The sequence below is a fragment of the Balaenoptera musculus genome, chromosome 2 (genome assembly GCF_009873245.2).
Source record: "Balaenoptera musculus isolate JJ_BM4_2016_0621 chromosome 2, mBalMus1.pri.v3, whole genome shotgun sequence".
Lineage (NCBI taxonomy): Eukaryota > Metazoa > Chordata > Mammalia > Artiodactyla > Balaenopteridae > Balaenoptera > Balaenoptera musculus.
Window position 1 is genome coordinate 114,424,500 of NC_045786.1, and position 19,026 is coordinate 114,443,525.

At 38.2% G+C, this 19,026-nt stretch overlaps 1 protein-coding gene across 4 annotated transcripts in view; it reads right to left on the reverse strand.

The window, feature by feature from the left end:
• SLC25A21 (solute carrier family 25 member 21) overlaps nucleotides 1-18,689 on the reverse strand; it is a 513,974-nt gene extending 495,285 nt beyond the window's left edge. The window contains exons 1-2 of one of the 4 annotated variants that reach the window (XM_036844060.1): nucleotides 18,632-18,689; nucleotides 1,185-1,538 (exon numbers count right to left, since the gene is read on the reverse strand). In XM_036844060.1, the coding sequence (XP_036699955.1) occupies nucleotides 1,185-1,254 (70 nt within the window). In that variant the 5' untranslated portion in view covers nucleotides 1,255-1,538; nucleotides 18,632-18,689. Of the gene's footprint in view, nucleotides 1-1,184; nucleotides 2,531-18,608 lie in introns of those variants that run through there. The other 3 variants (XM_036844059.1, XM_036844061.1, XM_036844058.1) reach the window with 3 other exon arrangements.
• Nucleotides 18,690-19,026: the final 337 nt, after the last annotated feature.

Genomic DNA, 19,026 nt, shown 5'->3' on the forward strand with positions numbered 1-19,026 from the left:
AATTGTTGCAAATTCATCATCACTACTGGGAAACAACTAAAAAAGTAGAAAGTGGGGTCACTGACATCATAACAACAAATAGACATAGCACAATTACATATAAGAAATGAACGCCTTGATTGCCGTATTCATGAGATGTCATCTTTAGGAGAGTGTAGAGATTGTTAAGTGATATATCTGGCTGCTTGTGGTACTCCTAGATGCAAGGAGTTTGTGACATGATGATAACTAGTCATAATTTGTCCAAATTTGTTTGAAAATAAAACTTACTAGTCAAAGTTAAACATTAGACATCTAGTCATCTTAATATGATTTACTAGTGTTACCATAATAATTTATTAAGAGAATAGTTACATTTATAAAAATGTTTTATGCTGATGAGTGAACTATATTATTTTATATATTCGTAATAAAAAATGCATCACAGTATGTAAGATTAAATTTTCAATCAACTCATAATTTATATTTTAAAATATCTTTAAAATACGTTCACATAACATAATCCCGCGGGTAACTTTCTCTAGCCACTTAGTCATTATTTCCATGATTAGTTATAACAGGTTTCTTCCTAAAGGTTTTTTCCCCCACAGCGTAACTCTCCATAAATTAATGTGAACCTATCATATCAAAGGTGTTTACATGTGTTAATATATTCATTTAATTTTAATATGCTTATTAAGGCACGAATAGCTGCAAGCAAGCTAGCATAGCATGCAATAAGAAAACCTGTGGAGTCCTGAGGTACATACTTTAACGAGGGAGGTAGGAATTACATAAGATCTGAGTTAGCCCGGGAAAAAAGAGGCTACAACTGATAGCACAACTAAGTCGGACGCCAACTGGATCATTTCAAATAAAATAGCCAGCCAGGCAAAAAGGCCTCCTCCAAGTCGCAGGCCTTGGGGCTGCTTGCCTTGCTTTACAAGCTAGGAACACAGAAGGTGGGGAACCCGAGAGCGGCCAGCGCGGGCGCCGCGGCGACTTGACCTGGGACACCCGCCGCCCGCCGCCCGCTCCCGGCCTCCTTTGCTCGCGCGCTCCGCGGGCTCGGGCTCGGCAGGTTCTGCCCCGGGAGCGCGGAAGGCAGAGGAAAAAGGCAAAACTTCGGTGGGGAGACTTGTCTGAGAAACGTTTTCGGAACACGCGAAGGGAAAAACGACTAGCCCCCGGCGGGGCGGCCTTACCAGCGGAACCACCGGCCAGGATCTGCCGAGAAGCCTCGTTCACGAAGCCGACAGCGGGCTTGGCCGACATCTTCGCAAGCCAGACGACCACTGCTTGGGCTGAGATGCGTGGGCGAGCTCGCCAGCCTGAATGCCGGCCTGCAGAGCCTCTCCTGAGCTAGAGTGCCGGGGCTGGGTTAGTCCTTGGGCCGAGTGGCTCCCTGTGGGGCGGCAATCCGGCGACTGCTCGGAGGCGGCGGGCGGTTTGGGCCACAGACTCGCCGCGTGATCTCCGGCGGGTCGGGACCTGCCTGTTGCGCTGCTTCAGGTGCTCCCTCTCGACCCCGCTTTGCTCCCTGGGCTCCGGGAGGGACCCTGAAGGAGAAAAGACACGCAGATGCGATTGGGTTTGTCGACCGCCGCAGATCGGTTTGGTCTCCTAGATTGGCGCCCACGGGTTTCCCTATCAGGAGCCTCCTGCAGAGTTTGTCCAGCTGGCCGCTCTGCCTCTGATAACGCAAGTAAAAAAGTGATCCTGGCCTAGAACTCCAGCGGCAGGGCCCAGGCGACCCTTGCCCTCTGGAAAGCCAGAGCACAGTGCAGTTCTAAAGAAGGGACAGGTGAATAAATTCCTTGCAGTTAGTTGTCCCGAAATTGTGGGCTATAGCAACTAAGTCAAAATAAATCCAATTTACAGGTATCTTACAATTGAGCTACTGTATATAGTACTTTTCTAAGAAATGGTTTTGGCTTAAGGGAATATATCTCATACCTCATCAACTTGAGTTTTATTTACTGAAAGACCAAAAAAAAGAAGGCCTTATTACAAATAAGTCTCTTCTATCTATACCCCATGTCCGTGGGCATCAGCGTAATGTGTGCATTTGTAAGAAAAGTAAATTCATGTTCCAGCCCTGACCTACTGAATCAGAATCTCTGGATATAGGGCTCAGAAACCTGTGTTTTAATAAGTTCTCCAGTGATTGTTATGAATGTTAGAGTTTGCGAACCACTGACCCAAATAATCAAGGAACATTAAGTAACTACCAATATATTCTTCTCTGTAAAACGTTTAATTATTCATACTAGCCCTTTAGGATAGTTAGCAAAACAAAAATACTAGTTTATACTATTTTTAAACCACAAGTTGCAAAAACGCTGTAGGAGAGACACAAGATTCTCAAATTTTAGAAAAATACCTGCCACACCCCTAACAGGCAGGAAATGATAGGAGTAAAACGGAGAATGAGACGCTTTGGAACCCTTATTGTCACATTATTTCTTAAACACGGTACTTAATACTAAACATATTCAGTTTGAACTATATAAACTTGCCATTTTTGAAGGCCATTGAATATCAGCAATATGTAATAAGGTTCAACTTAATATATATGATTTCCAATTAAATGTACAAAATACAATAACTGGTTTTATACTTTGTTTTAATTTCTTAGGCTGAGCTATTAAAAGCTGGTAATGATAATCTGACTGGCCAAATTATTTAAAGTGAGGAATTCGAGAGACTTGCTACTTATGTGATCAGATACGCAAAAACAAATTTTCTCATATTTGATTAAAATTACTAAGTTTGAAATGTTTACCAAGAAATAGTTTTAAGAAACTTTTGCTATTTAGATATAGTAAAAGCTTTTGAGCTATGTTTCAGTCTTTTACTGATTAAATATGAGGTCTTGAGTACAATATAAAATCACTTATTCATTCAAAAAATACTGAGAACCTATTATATACTAAGCACTAAAATCAGAATTTCAGAGCTCATAGAAAATGTTTCCCTAAATTTCCATTGAAGAATCTAAGTTTCCCAAGATCACACCATAAGTTAATGGTATAGCCAGGATTCCCTCTTCTAATAGCCGTGGCATTATAGATTTAAATATTAACCACAGGCCAAACTACATTTGGTCACACTGAAACCTAAAATAATTAAATGCTACCAAAATTAATTTCATTTACTCATATGTAAGTAGAGAATTTTTTAAAGTTAAAGAAATTTGTTGGATTATTAAATACTATTAAACCCCAAGGCACACACTGAACCAAATTCTACATTCATTCATTGAGAGTTTACTGAGTGTCAGCATTATGAGCTGGCAATGTAACAGTTAAAATCCTCCCTTGGAGCATATAATCTAATGGAAGAGATCATACCATGTTGCAATGTAAGTAAATTTTTGCCTTCCCTAGATTATTTCAGGAAATACAATAATACTCCCAGGTCAAGATTTAAAGACAGCCTTTTGACATCATCCATTATTTCCATGAATATCTTTTTTTTTCATAAATATCTTAATCTCTGAATATTTTATCCTGAGGAGGTAGGTGCAAGTTTGTGGTCTCACTAAGACCTCAATCTCTCAGGATCCCTACAGATTCAGTCAGAAGACTCTCCCAGACATCTTTCCAAATACCCTGTTAGAAAATTGCTACCTCTTTTTAACCTCTCTGCACTAGAACAGATATCTTTGAGTAAAAAAAGCAAGGCCTGATATTACAGGTAGTCTAGTCCTACACCTCCAGATTAGCTGAGGAGATAGGGCCTAGGTATAAGAACATTCTGGAGCTTGGGAGTCAGCCAGTGTCTATCCACAGTCAACAAGTACACACTGCGCTAAGAGCTCTGATTACGGGGCATAGCTCTTATCTGCAGCCAAATTTGCCCATGGCCAGTATTGGAATGCTGGGAGGTTTAGCACTGGGAAAAGTAAAATTTACTTGACCTACTAGTTCAGATTCCTTAGACACAATCCATCACATTACTCTTTCTATTATTATTTTACGTAATGCTTTAATATTTGCTGTAATATTAGAGCAAAACTGCTAAAGTATCAAGCTTATATTTTTTAATTATTGATTTACTGTATTTAGCTGATCTTGGTTGAGAACTACATAATTAAATTATTGATTTACCAGTTTGCAAAGTGACTAGAAACTAAACCTTTGGGAACCTTAAAATACTTACTGAACTTACGTATCTGACAATTTCTTTAATATCTTTTTGGAATAAAGTTTTTGTATTGGGCCATTGGATCAGCTACTGTTCAAGACCAAAATATTAGTGACTTAAACAAGATAGAACTTTATTTCCCCCTCATGTAATGACACAATTGTAAGCCACAAATAAAGCTCCGGCCAGCAGAGAGGAAGGAAGGTAAGAAGGGCAAAGAAAGCCCTAGAAATTACATAAATCTCATTGGTTAGAACTTGGCCACTAGGGCTAAACCTAGGTACAAGGGAGGTTGAGAAAGGTAGTATTTTGCTGGGTGACAATGTGTCCATAAAAAATATATATACCATTATGGAAAAAGGGAAAAACATATTGGGAAACAACTAGCAGTGTCAACCACAGTTTGGGAAAAGGTTTAGGAACAAAGAACTATACTTTAAAATTATAGTATTTGCTCATTTTGAAAGATTTTGTTTTCCTCAAGTCTAAAGTTTATCTTCATCAGTTTCTAACTGGAAAATGCTGTATAATCCCATGGTACTCAATGTACTATAACTGCAAGTCACATTTTAAAATACCATTCCCTGAAAGATACATAGCCATTGTAGGCTAGAGACTCTCTTCTTTAGATGTCAAAACACACTCTCTAGGGTTTCCCTGGTGGCACAGTGGTTAAGAATCTGCCTGCCAATTCAGGGGACATGGGTTTGAGCCCTGGTCCAGGAAGATTCCACATGCCACGGAGCAACTAATCCCGTGCGCCACAACTACTGAGCCTGTGCTCTAGAGCCTGCGAGCCACAACTACTGAGCCCACGTGCCACAACTACTGAAGCCCGCGTGCCTAGAGCCCATGCTTCGCAACAAGAGAAGCCACCGCAATGAGAAGGCCATGCACCGCATCGAAGAGGGGCCCCCACTCACCGCAACTAGAGAAAGCCCGCTCACAGCAATGAAGACCCAACACAGCCAAAAATAAATAAATAACATTTTTTTAAAAAGATTATTCACTAAAACATTAAAAAAAAAAAAAACACTCTCTATATACACACGGACACACAAATGCAGAATTTAGCATACATGGAGCCCATCCATGGAATATGGTGGGAAGTTGGGAAGAGTGGTCTGTGGATACCAGATTAAGAAATCTTGACCAATAGAAGAGATTATAACTCTTGAACTATTCAAAAGACCTATTATTCTAGAATATTCTTATGCAGAAGTATTAGAAGTATTAAAGAAATGCTGTTTGCAAATGAAAGACTCTTATGTGCTTTAAAATCTGTGGGTCTGAGTATCACTGCTGTAAACTCTCAGTGATTTATAACTTACAGATACCAAGGCATCATATTATTTAGGACAGATCTTAGGTTCTGATGCATTAGATTATCCTATCACCTAACAGAGCACTTCTAAGTTCCAAGGGACTTTAACTGGGCAGTATGGACAAAATAATTACTTGAGAAGCTTTTTTCAATATATTATTGTGATATAAGAACAACACTTAGAGGCCATTTATATTACAGAGTTCTGTTATTTGAGATGTAACTGTGAATCTAGGAGTTAAGGCCTCTGAGCTGTCAACATGCAGAAATCCATGCACTTTCCTCCTAGGAGCTTCCCAGGTTCACTCAGAACTAATTTTAGACCCAATTCTAAAAAGGTTGATAGGGTGGATATCTAATATCTTGGTTCACAGCAGATTAGAAAAAACAAACTAAGAGAATAGGGCAGGGACCTTCCTGGCAGCAAAGTGGTTAAGACTCCGTGCTCCCAATGCAGGGGGCCCGGGTTCGATCCCCAGTCAGGGAGTTAGATCCCACATGCATGCCACAACTAAGGAGCCAGCAAGCCACAACTAAGGAGCCCACCTGCCACAACTAAGGAGCATACCTGCCACAACTAAGAAGCACACCTGCCACAACCAAGACCCGGTGCAACCAAATAAATAAATAAATATTTTTAAAAAGAGAGAATAGGGCAGAGGGAAATCGAGAGATTATAGAAAAGTGAAGAGCAATCTGCAACCTTCAGGCCATATTCAGCCTGCCTTGCAAATTGTAATAATTACAATATTCATGTAATGCTTACTTATGCAAGGCACTGGGCTAAGAATTTCATTACCCATTATCTCATTCATAATATCATAGAGATATTCTCATCTTACAAATGAGGAAATTCTGGCACAGAGGTTAGGTAACTTTTGCCTGAAGTCACACTGAATATTTGAGATATTATTTGAACCTAAGTATATATAATTTAGGAGGCCTATTTCTGAATCACTAGCTATATTGTTTTTATGGTCTAATTGTTATTTCAGCTTTTCTACCCATACAGAAAAGATGTACAATTATTCAGAGTAAATAGCTTGTGGTAAAGTCAAAGGACTTTCATAAACAATGACTTGATAATATGTATCAGGAACTTTATACATCTGAAGTTAGAAAAGCACTAACTTCAGTGCCATAAATTTTATTATGTGTAAATAGTGTGAATTTTCTATTTATCAAGTCAGGGTTTCTTGACAACAGCACCATTGACATTGTGGGCCAGATAATTCTTTGTTATAGGAGGGTGTCCTGTGCAACGCCAGATATTTAGCAGCATTCCTAGTCTCTACCCACTAGCTGCCAGTAGCAACTCCTTCCCCATTTGTGACAACCAAAAATGTCTCCAGACATAGCCAGATGTCCCCTGCAGGGGAAAAATGCCCTTAGTTGAGAATCACTGGTTTAAGTAAAAGAGCTAATATAATAGTGAAGCCTATTTTAACTTTCGACAATCATGGAATGACAGATCTGGAAGAGACTTTAATCAATTTCTTATTTGACAGTTCAGGAGATTGAGATGTGAAGAGATTGAGGGCCTTGGCTTAATTACCAAACTATTTAGGGGAAGAGTTGGGTGGGAAAGCCTGACATTTCCTGACTTCAGAACTGATAATCTAGGCATTGATGTCTGGGCTATTTCCCATAAATTGAATTGAATATTGTGGTTACAGTAGCCAGAGTGATCCTTTTAAAGCATATTTCACATATTACTCACCTGTTCTAAGCCATCCAGTGGTTTCCTGTCATCCTTAGAATAGAATCCAATGTCTTAGCCATAGCCCTAAAGATCCTATGTAATTTGGCTTAGGGCTACCTCCTCAGACTCTTTTCCTAATCCTTTTCTCTTTCACCCTGCTCTCGTCACACTGATTTTGGGGGGCATTCCTTTGAACATTCCCAAGCACGCTCCCCCTCTTTGCATTTTGCTTTTCCTTATGCCAGGAAGGTCCTTTTCCTAGACATTCCCATGACTTGCTTCTTCACTTCTTTCAGGCCATCGACACAAATATTACTTTGACAGGCAGGCTTTACCTGTGTAAAATTGTACTTCTCCTTAATCTTTTCACACTTTATCTAGACTGATTTATTTTTCTTCATTACAATTTTCAACACCTAGATATATTCTGTATTTTTTTGTTTATTCTTAGTCTTTTCCTCCTTCTGAATGTAAAGTCCATGAAAAAGTGACTGTAATACTGCCTGGCACATAGTAGGCATGTAATAAATATTAATTCAGTGTATGAATCATAGTCATGCCAGAAGAACACCTCATACCCTTTAAGTCATCACTCCACATTTACCCCTTCCCCAGCTTCTGGCAACCACTGATATACTTTCTGTCTCTATGGATTGGCCTATTCTGAATGTTTCATATAAAAGGAATCATACAATATGTAACCATTCATGTCTGACTTCTTTCACTTAGCACCATATTTTAGAAATGCATCCAAGTTGTAGGATGTATCAGTACTCCATTCCTTTTTATGACCGAATAATATTCCATTGTATGTTGCATATTTTGTTTATCCATTCATTTGTTGATAGACATTTGGATTGTTTCCACCTTTAGGCTATTATGAATAATGCTGCTATAAACATTTGTGTACAAGTCTCATTTCTCTTAGGTATATACATAGGAGTGGAATTACTGGAACTACCAACTGTTTTCCACAGTGGCTTTACCATTTTACACTTCCACAGCAATTTACAAAGCTTCCTGTGCCTCTGCATTCCTCCACAAACTTGTTATTTTCCATTTAAAAAAAAATTATAGCCATCATTATTGGTTTGAGAATGTGAAGTGGTATCACATTGTGGCTTTGATTTTCATTTCCTCAATGACCAATGAAGTTAGCCATCTTTTTCATGTGCTTGTTGGCCATTTGTATATCTTCTTTGGAAAAATGTCTATTAAAGCCCATTCATTGCTCATTTTTTAATTGGGTTGTTTGTCTTTTTGCTATTGAGCTGTAAGAGTTCTTTGTACATTCTGGATATTAAACTTTATCAGATATATGATTTGCAAATGTTTCTTCCATTCTTTATTTTCTTGATAATGTCCTTTGATGCACAGTTTTTAATTTTCATGAAATCCAAAAGCTGAATAGTCTATTCTTTCCCCACTGAATGGCCCTGGGACCCTTGTCGAAAATCAATTGGCCATAGATACTTGGGTTTCTTTCTGGGCTCTCTATTCTTTCCATTGGTCAATATGTCTATCCTTATGCCTGTACCTATTTTGATTAATATAGCTTTGAAAACTTTGAAATCAGAACACGTAAGTTCTCCAGCTTTTTCTTTTTCAATATTGTCTTGACTATTTGGGGGCCCTTGCAATTCCATATGAACTTGAGCATCAGCTTGTTGATTTATGTAAGAAAGGCCATTGGAATTTTGATAGGGATTGGACTGAAGCTGCAGGTCACTTTGGACAGTAGTACCATCTTAACAATATTAACAATATTAAGTCTTCTAATCTATGAATATGGACTGCCTTTCCATTTAATTATCTTTAATTCTTTCAACACTGCTTTGTAGTTTTTAGTATACAAACCTTTCACTTCCTTGGTTAAATTTATTACCAGGTATTTTATTATTTTGGATGCTGTAGTAAGTGAATTTTTAAAAATTTCCTTTTGGATAATTCATTGCTGGTATATGGAAACACAACTGATTTTTGTATATTGATATTGTAACCTGCAACTCTGCTGAATTCATGTATTAATTTTTTGGTGGATTCTTCATGATTTTTTTCTACATAGAATCATTTCCTTTGCAAATAGGGATAGTTTTACTTCTCTTCCAGTTTGGAGGCCTTTTATTTCTTTCTTGAATAATTGCTCTCTCTAGGACTTCCAGTACAATGCTGAATAGCAGTGATGAAATTGGGTGTTCTTGTCTTGTTCCTGACATTAAATATGATGTTACCTGTGGATTTTTCATAAATGCTTTTTATCATGTTAAGGAAGTTTCCTTCTATTCCTATTTTTCTGAGTGTTTTAACATGAAAGGAGGTTGAGTTTTGTCAAATGATTTTTCTACATCTATTGAGATAATCACGTAGGTATTTTTCTTTTGTTACATTAATATGATGTACTACATGGATTGATTCTATTATGTCAAAACACCTTTTTATTCTTCAAAAGTGGGATAAATCTCACTTGTTCATGGAGTGTAATCCTTTTAACGTGCTTTTGAATTTGGTTTGCTAGTATATTTGCATTGTAAGGGATATTGGTCTGTAGTTTTCTTGTGATATCTTTTTCTAGCTTTGGTAGCAGGGAAATGCTGGTCTCATAGAATGTATTAGGAAGTATTTCCTCCTTTCTATTTTTTGAAAAAGTTTGAGTAGAATCAGTGTTAATTCTTTAAATGTTTGGTAGAATTCATCTGTGAAGCCATCTGGTCTTGAACTTGTTTTTATTGGAATGGTTTTAATTACTGATTCAATCTCTTTACTTGTAGGTCTGTTGAGATTTTCTATTCTAGAGTAAGTTTTGGTAATGTATTTTGAGGAATGTGTCCATTTCATCTAAATTATTTAATTTGTTGGCATACAACTGTACATAATATTCTCTTATAATTCTTTCAACTTCTGTAATGCCAGTAGTAATGTCCCCACTTTCATTTCTCATTTTATTAACATCTTCTCTTTTTTCTTAGTCAATGTTGCTAAAGTTTTGAAAATTTTAAAACATTTTTGAAGAACCAACTTTTCGTTTAGCTAATTTTATTTTTTCCCCTATTCTCTATTTCATTCATCTCAGCTGTAATCTTATTTCTTTCCTTCTGCTGTTTTCTCCATTTTCTAATTCTTTAAAGTGTAAAGTTAAGCTATTGATTTGAGATGTCTTCTTTTTTAATATAGTCATCTACAGCTATGAATTTCCCTCTGAGCACTGCTTTTGTTGCATCCCATAACCTTGGTATGTTGTGTTTTCATTTTCGTGTTTCTCAAGTTATTGATATGGGTTGAATTGTGTCCTCTAAAAAAGATGAGTTGAAGTCCTAATCCCCAGTACCTCAGAATATGACCTATTTGGAAATAGGGTATTTACAGAGTAATCAAATTAAAATGAGGTCATTAGGGTGACCCTAGTCCAATATGATGTATTCTTATAAAAAGAGGAAATTTAGGCACAGGTAGACATGCACAGAGGGAAGACTATGTGAAGAGATGTGGAAAATGCCACTTAATTACAGCTGTCTGTAGTATGTTTTGAACTCAGGAAGTGTGAGGCCTCCACTTTGTTCTTCTTTCTCAAGATTGCTTCAGCTACTCAGAGGGTTTTGTGGCTCCAAATGAATTTTAGGATTTTTTTCTACTTTTGTACAAAATGCCATTGGGATTTTGATAGGGATTGCACTGACTCTGTAGATCACTTTGGGTAGTATGGACATTTTAAAAATATTGTCTTCCAATTTACAAGCATGAATGTCTTTCCATTTATTTGTACCTTCTTTGATTTCTTTTAGAAATATTTTATAGTTCTCAGTGTACAAGTCTTTCACTTCCTTAGTTAAGTTTATTGCTAATTATTTTATCCTTTTTCATGCTATAGTAAGTGCAATCATTTTCTTAATTTCCTTTTCAGGTTGGTCATTGTTAGTGTATAGAAACATAACTGATTTCTGTGCATTGATTTTTATATCCTAAAACCTTGCTGAAATTGTTTATTAGTTGTAGTAGCTTCATTGTGGAACCTTTAGGATTTTCAAAGTATAAAATAATATCATCTGCGAAGAGAGCTACTTTACTTCTTTATTTCCAATTTGGATGTCTTTTATTAGTTTTTCTTGCCTGACTGATCTGACTAGGAATCCCTGTTTTATGTTGAATAGTAATGGTGAGAGTGCGCATCCTTGCCTTGTTCCTGATTTAGGGGAAAAGCTTTCAGACTTTCACCACTGAGCATGATGTTTGCTATAGGCTTTTTACTATGTTGAGATAGTTTCCTTCTATTCTTAGTTTTGTTGAGTCTTTTTTTTTTAATTTTTAAAAAGTACTAATTAATTAAATAATTAATTTTGGCTGCGCTGGGTCTTAGTTGTGGCATGCAGGATCTTTGTTACAGCATGTGGGATCTTTAGTTGCGGCACATGGACTTCTTAGTGGCAGCACATGGGCTTCTTTCTTGGGGCATGTGGGCTTCTTAGTTGCAACATGTGGAATTCTTAGTTGCGGCATGTGGACTCTTAGTTGTGGCATGCATGTGGGATCTAGTTCCCTGACCAGGGATCAAACCTGGGCCCCCTGCATTGGGAGCATGGAGTCTTACCCTCTGGAACACGAGGAAAGTCCCTGTTTCACGTAATCATGAAAGAGTGTTGAGTGTTGTCAAATTCTTTCTGTTTCAATTGAGATGGTTATGTGGTTTTTGTCCTTTGTTTTGTTAATGTAGTATATTATATTGATTGATTTCTGTATGTTGAAAAATCCTTGCATTCCAGGTAAAAATCCCACTTGGTGATGGTAGATAATCATTTTAATGTGCTGTTGGATTCAATTTGGGAGTATTCTGCTGAGGATTTTTTCATCATTGTTCATCAGGGATGTTGGTCTGTAGTTTTCTCTTTTTGTGTCTTTGGTTTTGGTATCAAAGTATACTGGCCTCATAGGATGAGTTTGAAAGTGTGCTTTCCTCTTCAATTCTTTGGAAGTCTGAGGAGGATTGGTGTTAATTCTTAAATGTTTAGTAGAATTCTCCAGTGAAGCCATCTGGTCCAGAACTTTTCTTTGTTGGGAGGTTTTTGATTACTGCTTCAATCTTCTTACTAGTTATAGGTCTGTTCAGATTTTTTATTTCTTCTTAATTCAATCTTGGTAGGTTGTGTGTTTCTAGGAATTTATCAACTTCTCCTAGGTTAAACATTTTGTTGGCATATAATTGTTTATAGTTGTCGCTTGTGGTCCTTTTTAATTCTGTGACATCAATGATAATGTCTCCTATTTCATTTCTAATTTAATTATGAGTCTTTTTTTTTTTCTTAGTCTACGTAAGGGCTTATCAATTTTGTTGATCTTTAAAAAGATCAACTTTGGCTTCGTTGATTTTTTAAATTGTTTTTCTAGTCTATTTCATTTATCTCTGCTCTAATCTTTATTATTTCTGCCCTTCTTTTAATTTTGGGCTGCCTTTGGTCTCCTTTTCCTAGCTCCTTGAGGTCTAAAGTTAGGTTGTTGACTTGAGATCTTTTTTTTTTAATGTAAGCATTTACTACTATAAACTTCCCAATTAGTATTCCTTTTGCTTCATCCCCTAGTTTTGGTACATTGTAGTTTTGTCTCAAGATAGTTGCTAAATTCTCTTGTGATTTCTTCTTTGACCTACTGGTTATTTAATAGTGAGTTATTTAATTTCCATATATTTGTGGATTTTCCTGTTTTCCTTGTTGTTGATTTCTAGTTTCATTTCACTGTGATTGGAGAAGGTACTTTATATTATTTCAAACTTCTTAAATTTGTTAAGACTTGTTTTCTGGCCTAACATATGTTGGAAATGTTCCATGTGTGCTTAAGAATGTGTATTCTGCTATTGTTGGGTGTAGTGTTGTTTATGTCTGTTAGGTTGAACTGGTCTATAGTGTTGTTCAAGTTTTCTGTTTCCTTATTTGATCTTCTGTTTTGCTGTTCTACCTCTAATTGAAAGTTGGGTATTAAAGTCTCCTATTATTATATTGTAATCTATTTCTCCCTTCAGTTCTGTCAATGTTTGCTTCATATATTTAGAAGTTCTAATGTTAGGTGCACGTATATTTATAAATTGTTACGTCTTGCTGGTGAATTGACACTTTTATCATTATATAATGTCCATCTTTGTCTCTTGTGACAGTTTCTATCTTAAAGTCTATTTTATCTGGGACTTCCCTGGTGGCACAGTGGTTAAGAATTTGCCTGCCAGTGCAGGGGACATGGGTTAGAGCCCTGGTCCCAGAAGATCCCACATGCCATGGAGCAACTAAGCCCATGTGCAACAACTACTGAGCCTGCACTCTAGAGCCCGCGAGCCACAACTACTGAAGCCCGTGTGCCTAGAGCCTGTGCTCCACAACAAGAGAAGCCACCACAATGAGAAGCCTGCACACCGAAATGAAGAGTAGCCCCCACTTGCCGCAACTAGAGAAAGCCCACATGCAGCAATGAAGACCCAACACAGCCAAAAATTTTAAAAATAAAAATAAATTAAAAGTCTATTTTATCTGATTCAAGTATGGCCATTCCTGCTCTCTGCAAGTTCTGATTGTATGGAATATCTTTTTTCTTCCTTTCACTTTTAACCTGTGTTTCCTTAGATCTAAAGGGAGTCTCTTGTAGGCAACACATAGTTGATCTTGTTTCCTCATCCATTTAGCCAATGTACATATTTGAATTGGGGTGTTTAATACATTTACATTTAAAGTAATTACTAATAGGGAAGGACTTCCTATTGTCGTTTTTTTTTTTTAAAGATTTAATTTTATTTTTATTTTTTTGTCTGCATTGGGTCTTTGTTGCTTCGCGTGGGCTTTCTCTAGTTGTGGTGAGTGGGGGCTACTCTTCCTTGTGGTGCACAGGCTTCTCATTGCAGTGGCTTCTCTTGTTGCGGAGCATGGGCTCTAGGCACGTGGGCTTCAGTAGTTGCGGCACACAGGCTCAGTAGTTGTGGCTCACGGGCTCTAGAGCGCAGGCTCCATAGTTGTGATGCATGGGCTTAGTTGCTCCACAGCGTGGGGGATCTTCCTGGACCCATGTCCCTTGCATTGGCAGGTGGATTCTTATCCAATGCACCACCAGGGAAGTCCCACCATTTTCTTAATTGCTTTTTGTATGTCTTGTAGTTTTTTTCCTATCCCTTCGTTTATTCTCGTCATTTTTAAATGTCTCATTGATTTTTTTTATAGTGACATGTTTTGATTCCCTTCTCCTTCCCCATTATGCATATTCTATGTATTTTCCTTGTGGTTACCATTGCAATTACCTAAAACATCTTAAAGTTGTAACAATCTACTTTAACCTGATAAAAAATTAATTTCAATTGCATATAAAAACTCTATTCCTTTACATCTCTGTCCCACCCTGTATGTTGACACACACAAAAGATGACTTCTTTTTATGTTGCATATCCATTAACACAGATCTGTAATTATTTCTCATGCTTTCATGTTTTAAATTCTATACCACATTTAAAAGTGATTGATGCATCTACATTACAATACTGTAGGATTCTATATTTGTCTATAAATTTATCTTTACCAGGGAGTTTTATATTTTCATACGGTTTTGTGTTGCTGTTTATCATTCTTTCACTTCAACTTGAATGGTTTCCTTCAGCATTTCTTGTAGGGCAGGACTAGTGGTGATGAACTCCTTCAGATTTTATTTATCTGGCAAAGTCTTTTTCTCCTCTGTTATTCAAAGACATTTTTGCAGAATATAGTATTCTTGATTGGCAGTTTTTTTCTTTTTCCTTCAGCACTTTGAATTCATCATTCCACTCCCTTCTAGCCTGAAAAGTTTCAGCTTAGAAATCTGCTTGTATTCTAATAGAAGCTCCTTTGTACAGGACAAGTTGTTTTTCTCTTGCCATTTTCAAGATTCACTCTTTGTCTCTGATTTTTGATAGTTTGATTATAATGTATCTCAGTGCAGGTCTTTACATTTATCTAGTTGGAGTTTTTGAGCCTCCTGAATTTGTATGTCCATTTCTCTCAGATTTGGTGAGACTGCAGTCATTATTTCTTCAAATAGGCTCTCTGTCCTCTCTTTTTCTTCTCCTTCTGGGACTCCCATTATGCTTATGTTATTCTACATGTTGGTGTCCCACAAGTCCCTTAGCCTCTCTTCATTTCTCTTCATTCTTTTTTCTTCTTGTTCCTCTGCCTAAGTGATTTTGAAAGCCCTGTGTTCGATTTCACTGATTCTTCTCTCTCTGGTGAAGAATTCAGTTTCAGAATTTGTTTGTGTCTTCTCCATAGTTTCTACCTCTTTGTTAATGTTCTCATTTGTTAATGTATTGTTTTCCTGACTTCATCAATTATTGATCTGTGCTCTCTTTTAATTCACTGAGCATCCATATGGTGGTTATTTTGAATTCTTTGGTAATTCATATATCTCCATTTCTTTAGGGTAGGTATCAAATTTGATTTTTCTTTCAATGGGTCATGTTTCCCTGTTTCTTTGTATGGCTTGTCATCCTCTGTTGGGACTTCAGCATTTGAAAAATCAGCCACCTCTCCCAGTTTTTGTGGTCTGGTTTCATACAGGGAGGACTTTCTACAATCAATCCAGCTAGAGATCCTGGAGACCTCTTAAAGCCTTATCTGGAGATGTGACCACTTTGGGCTTGTGCGTGTAATCTAATAATTGAAGAGGTTTGCCAGTTTCTACTCAGGATCTCCCTCTGGCACCTGTCTGCAATACTGTGGCCTCTGTGGTGCAGTAGTAAGCTGTAGTACTGGACTTCCACCTAGCTTCTGTCTGTAGTATGGTGGACTCTGGGGCACATTGATTGCTTTTGTTCTCAGCAGCCCCAAACTGGCCACCCATTCTTGTCAATACTTAGATTCAGGCAAGATAGAAACCAGTCACTCAGGCACTTTCTTGAAAATTCAGATCACTGGACATGTGTTCTACTCCTTTCTCTCCTCAGGGAGAAGATGAGAGTTGAGGGTTTCCTCCCAATCATGTTATATTGGGGGTGGATCACTGGCAAGTGAGTGCCACAAAATTTCCCACTAGGCATTGGTACAGTTGGTTTCACACTAACCTTGGGTGCAGGACCCACTTAACTGGTTTCTGGATTTCTCACAAAGACAATTGGCCCATGTATTATTGTTAAGTTTGTGTCTCCATGGGAGAAGGAGGGTATGGGGTTGCATATTCTGCCATTTTCTTAATGTCACTCCTGATTTTAATCCTTTTAAATGAATTTGTATTTATGATATAGATTATGGTCTGTCTTGGAATATTTTATGCAGACCTGAAAAGAAAGTGTATCCTGCTGTTAATCGGTGTTCTATAAACGTCAATTAGGTAAGTTGGTTAATAGAGTTGTGGCTGATAGTGTTGTTCAAGTCTTACATACACTTACTGATTTTCTGTCTGCTTGTTCTATCAATTTCTGAGAGATGAGTGTGAAATCTCTGACTATAATTTTATATTAATTGTGAATTTCTCTCTGCAGTGCTAGCACATTTTGCTTTATGTATTTTGAAGTTCTGTTATTAGGTACATAAGAAAGGGAATGGTGGAAGATAAATAGATACTGAGATCAGGAGAGGATTAAGCTCAGAATTGCAAATTAAAACAAGATACCCTTTACAATAAAAATCTATCTATCTATCTAACTAATCTTATAGTTTCTGTTTCTCTAGAGAACCCTGACTAATACACATGACATTCTCAGCTACTTGTGTGCATAGTTTTTATTCATTATTTCATTTCCACAACTGATTGGTGTGGCTGGCACATTGTGGGAGGCTGATGATATTTGTGAATTTGACAGTATTCATGATCTGACATTCTTTTGCTCTCTGTAATGAAAAAGTGGTTCATTTTCTTTGTCCTCTCATACTTATCCAACTTATAGGAGGGATAAGGACATAGACAACATCTTTGATAATTAGCTTGAGAAGAGAAGAAAAGCTCTAATTGGTGCCTTTCATTCCTTGTAGACTGGCAACTGTTAGCAAGATAGAGAATGAAAAATGTACATGTGAGTGATGGTGGTGGTGCAAGGCGGTTGAGAAAAAATTAGCTCTTGTGGTATGAAAAGTTCAGGAAAAGAACATTAAGGAGTAACCTCAGGTAAGTTGGAGGAAGGACTAAGGAGAAAAGGCATAATGTTTGAACTCACTGAATAAAAACAACGGAAGAAAAAACATGTTACTAAAAGGAAAGAAAATACGGATTTTCTCCTTACTCTGGAGACTTCTGGCATCCAGATAATGAGTTTTAAAAAACCAGGGTTAATGCACCTTTACCCCCCCCCCAAAAAATAGTATATGCATGTTCTCTAAATTTAACCTATAAATTCATTATTTGACTTTTCTCAGTGTTGTGGTCACTATCCCCCCCTTATTTCTTGTTATTCCTTAGCTAGAAAAAGCAACTTTCCCTCCTTTCTCTTACATAAATTTGAGTTGGCCTTAAACCCTTTCACAAATCATTTTTCCTGATTAGGGTACCCTTGCCATCTACTCTGACAAACTATATCACTCCTCTTTTGCCTCATATATTTTTATGGTACTTTTTGTCCATAAATATCTGATTCAGACCTTGACTGAAGTAAAGAAAAATGCATTTCAAAGCTGAATCTATAAACAAAAAACCTCTTCAGAGCACTGCGCATTCATTACAATATAATAACCAAGAGTTTGTGAATATTATAACCTATTTTCTTCCAACTAATTTACATCCAGTTTTTTCATGTTTTCTTTTTTTTTTCACTCCTCTTTTTTACTAAAGTGTAAGTTCCTTTCATTAACTTTAACCACTAACTTGGGAAACTGTCAACACTTCATATTATGCCTGTTCTTCGGGAATGTGTAAGAAATCATCATTATTGCTTATTATGCAAACCCAGAGAGTCCCTGGCACATAGTATGTGCTCAATAACTATGTGGTGTCTTAAGAAGTTAACGTGACATTCGTAAAAGAAATACTGATCTGTAGTGCAAGAAAACCACATGTGAATTACTATCAGCTGTAGTCCTTTCTTGTTTCAACAGGGAGGTACACGAATTGAGGACTTAATTTTTTAATTCTGGAAGGCTCAACATTTTGTCTTAAAGAATCCATATACCGAACGTTAAGTATCCATATCTCTTTCTTAAGTACTTAAATCAAAAGTTAACCATCTCCAAGTTTTAGTCTGAAGCATTCTTTGTCTAGGAGCTAGGTATTGCTTTTTGCTTATCCAACTGGAGCCCAACTGCGGCCTTTTTCATTCAACCATCCCTTCCCAGCACGGCCCTCTTCTCTCCCTGGGGTCCCATCCCCACTGTCCCTCTCACCCCAAAACACACACAAACAAAACCGGAAACCACAATTCCGCCTGCTCCTGTGGAGACTCGACAACGCTCAAGTTGAGGCCACAAGACACGTTTTTAAGCACGCAGTTTCCCTCCTCTAACCACATTAGGTTTCGTCCGGGGAATATTTTACTCTCACAGAAGGCGTCCGTCGTCTCAGACTTGACAACCGTAGCGCCCTGCGGAGCAGCCGAGGGGAGACTACTAACACCGCCTTCTTACTTCCCGAAACTCCAGCGAAGACTTCCCAAGCTCGCTCCGTTGCCCGGAGGCCCCGCCCCCGCCCCCCGCCCCCGCCCCCGCCCCCGCCCCACGTCCCTAGTGGTGCGGCACGCGCATGCCCGGTGTGCGCCGCCTGCCCCCGCCCGGCGCCCGCTCAGCCTCTCCTCCCCTTGGGCCCCCTCGCGCGGCTGGCGGCTGTCTCGCTCCGCGGTCGCGGCCCGTGGGGACGTTCGCAGGCGAGCGCACCTCCCCGCGCGGAAGAGCCCCGGTCTGGGAGGCCCCGAGTGAGCGTCGATTGGTTGACGTGGTGCCTGCGCGTCGGGCCTGAGAAAGTC